This window comes from Wasmannia auropunctata, unplaced genomic scaffold, assembly GCF_000956235.1.
Source record: "Wasmannia auropunctata unplaced genomic scaffold, wasmannia.A_1.0 LD336083.1, whole genome shotgun sequence".
NCBI lineage: Eukaryota > Metazoa > Arthropoda > Insecta > Hymenoptera > Formicidae > Wasmannia > Wasmannia auropunctata.
The window spans coordinates 2,292,752-2,296,033 of NW_012026807.1; the positions used below are offsets into that span (position 1 = coordinate 2,292,752).

Below are 3,282 nucleotides of genomic sequence, written 5' to 3' on the forward strand. Positions count from 1 at the left end.
AGACGTGTGCTCTTCCGATCGAGTTGCAGGGAGACTACGTCGAGAAATAAATTTTGTTTTGCTTTGAAATATGTGTTTTTCTTAAAAAGGCCGGAAACTTTTTAAATGACCCTCGTAACATATGTTATATTAAAATTAATTACATAATTGTGCTAAAATAAATGTGTATATGTAAAAATACATACATTTTTTGCAATCTATTTTATGATTACTTTAATATGTATCTTGTACCTGATCGATGGGGAGATCATAGGAGTCCCTCGGCTAACTGGCAATGTTACTGGCGGATATAAATTAGCAATTTTCGGCTGTAAGCCACAATTGTAAAGTTTTCCGATTCCTTGAAAAATTACATCGTCGTCGTTTAATTTAATGCATGGAGTCAATGAAATATTTGTAACTTCTGGACTCAAGGATTCTTCCAAAACTTGCTGCAGAACACCATATGGTGCGATTTCGATGGTCACAGCGTTACTTGGAATAAGATGTCTTGCTTGTTCAAAGAAAACAGTGTTTAGTATACTACGCGTATGATAGTCCGCTGATGATAATTTTGATGCTAAAGTGTGCCATTCGGCACGAGGTATGGAAGTGCTGATCCACTTCAGACTTCGTTTTTTCGGACGTAGTATTATTTTGTTCAAATTAGACAAAAGCTGAGATTCAACGGATGCGAGGTAAGAACTGTGATATGGCACGTTACAGTGGATCTTTTTTACATAAATATTATTAACCTGATAATTCAAAAATACAGATTTAACACATACAGGTGTAAAAAAATTGTAGCTTGAATTTAAGGATTTGATATTTTTTAAATTATTATTCAAAGATTTTCACTCACTTAAAGTACGCAAGAGTTATTCAATTTTACCTGTAATTTTTTTATAAATTTTTGAACGGATTCTGCAGGTCCACTCACAATGCTGTTGTTGTCGCTATTATGACATACTATTTCAATATCCGTTGAACAAATATTTTTAAGACTCTCGTAATCCAAACTTACAACTGCCATAGAGCTATGAATTATATTTTTTTCGGTACAAGCTAAACCAATGAAATATGCTGATAAAATAGTTTGTTTAATAGTGAGACATTTATCTGCGTACGCGCAGCCCAGTTCACCAGCAGAATGACCAATCATGTAATCCGGAATAATTTCTAAGGATGTTAGGAGATCTACTAAACCGACCTACAAATATAAAAAAATAACCATAGACACTATATTTGAAAAATTTATTGCTGATAAAATATTAAAATATGTTCAAATAAATCTATATTCTGTTTAGCGAGGGACTATGTATTGGTCTGCACATATGGACAGCGCAGTGGGAAGAGCGTAGCCGCTACCCAGTTCCTTATATGTAAATGCAGCACGTTCAAGTTCGTATCAGTGAGATATCTACATACTAGAGTGAGCCTTCCTTTAAGAAAACGTGTGGTGGATGTAGCTGACTGTGCGAGAGTAACAGCCATGCAACTTGGGGACGTTTGCCTTACTTCAATTATATCATTAAAGTGAGGTAGACGTTCCCAAGTTGCATGGCTGTTATTCTCGCACGACTCTTGAATAATTCGACCATCCCTAGCATCCCAAGGCTCACTCCAATATGTATATATTTCACTGTTTCGTACGATTCGTGCAAGCAGAAGAGAAAGCCGAGTTCTCCAATATTATTCTGTAGGTGGAACCTGCGTAAAGTGGACAAGTTTTCATCCAACCCGATACACAAGCCTCTCACTGAATAGAGTATAGTAAGATGCCGGTTCCAATAAGCGCAATGGAATAACGGCATAGAAAATGTATATTTTATCATATATGTTTTACTAATTAATATAAGATAATTAATATTTTAATCTATAGCTTTGACATATTTTACCTGAACAGCGACAATTCCGAGAAACGTGTATAACGCGTTTTTGAACACTTTTTTATCTTTCCTTGTCAAAATGTCTGTGACACTTACACCATATGGTTTTAAAACAGTATCACACATTCTTATCGCATTTGCGAAGATTTGAAATTTTAATAATTTTTGACCTGATTTTAATTAAAAGAGATATCAATTTATTGTTTAAAGCTACTGTAAAGTAAGTATACCAATAATATTAATCATATACCCATTCCTGACCATTGCGATCCTAAAGCTGAAAATATAAAGCAAACAGGTCTTTTTACATTGTTACAATTTTGAATTTCTTTCATTGAATATTGTTGCAAAGTATTCAGAATAATGTACCCTCTCCATGGATGACCATCTATATTATCTGCATGGACATCGTTTAATAAACGGATATATTCTACATCTATGTGATAATTAGCAATCTATAATAATAAATTTTTTTAAATAAGAAATATAACATAATATCTTTAATTGTCCAAAATAACCTCAAGTGAATTTTAAAATATGTCTACTAACGTCATTTAAAAACAATTCCACTGATTCTTTAGTACGTCCAGATAATATTACAAGTCTTGGCAAATCATCATCTGGTGCGCTATTATTAACTTTCTGTTTCTGATTCCACTTTAATAGCATATGAGCATTAGCTCCTCCAAAGCCAAAAGCATTGATACCGACGTAACCATTTTTAATTGGCATTGCTTCTTCGATGACACGAACAGTTCCGTTCATCAAGGCATCTATATCATTCCGTGGCGATGTATAATTTATATTTGGTGGTACAAAACCGGTTTCAAATGCTACTATTACCTTCAACAATCAATAACAATTTTAATTATCGGAAATTATCTTGTAAAGAATTTGTTGGATATTGACTATAGTACATGAGATATTAATTATTGTATATTATAAAATACTTTTGGATAATATGGTCAGTCTTCTAATGCAGCCACAACACATGGGTATCTCAAAAACTATAAAATATAATTCTGACAAAAATGATACTAAATACATGTCAAACAAAATAAAAAATTTCACCCAATCTTTGACTGTATCAATCAGTATTATATAGAGTTGTAATCAATTGTCTATAAAGAATGATAAAAAATGTTTGGTGTTGTCATGTTGTTATATATTTATTTTCATAACTTTCAGTGATGTTAATCTGAAGTAAGGATGATATAAATACAAAATTACCTTTTTAAAAAAAGAGGTAAAAAAAACGCCAAGTATACGCGTCCTCCGTACAAATGTTTCGCTATCAAAAATTAGCGTCAAAAATTTGAAGTTATTAGTAAAATAAAATAACTTTAAAAAAATTAAGTGATATATATATATTACTTGTAGAAAAAATACATATTATAAAATAATTTAAAAAAAA

General features: G+C 31.9%; 1 protein-coding gene across 1 annotated transcript in view; it reads right to left on the bottom strand.

Annotated features, from left to right (window-relative positions):
* Positions 1–2,708, bottom strand: part of LOC105448738 (fatty acid synthase-like) — a 23,312-nt gene extending 20,604 nt beyond the window's left edge. Inside the window, exons 1-5 of the mRNA XM_011687480.1 lie at positions 2,418–2,708; positions 2,119–2,323; positions 1,878–2,038; positions 872–1,189; positions 232–734 (exon numbers count right to left, since the gene is read on the bottom strand). Coding sequence (XP_011685782.1) covers positions 232–734; positions 872–1,189; positions 1,878–2,038; positions 2,119–2,323; positions 2,418–2,633 — 1,403 coding nt within the window. The 5' untranslated portion in view covers positions 2,634–2,708. The remainder of the gene's footprint in view (positions 1–231; positions 735–871; positions 1,190–1,877; positions 2,039–2,118; positions 2,324–2,417) is intronic.
* Positions 2,709–3,282: the final 574 nt, after the last annotated feature.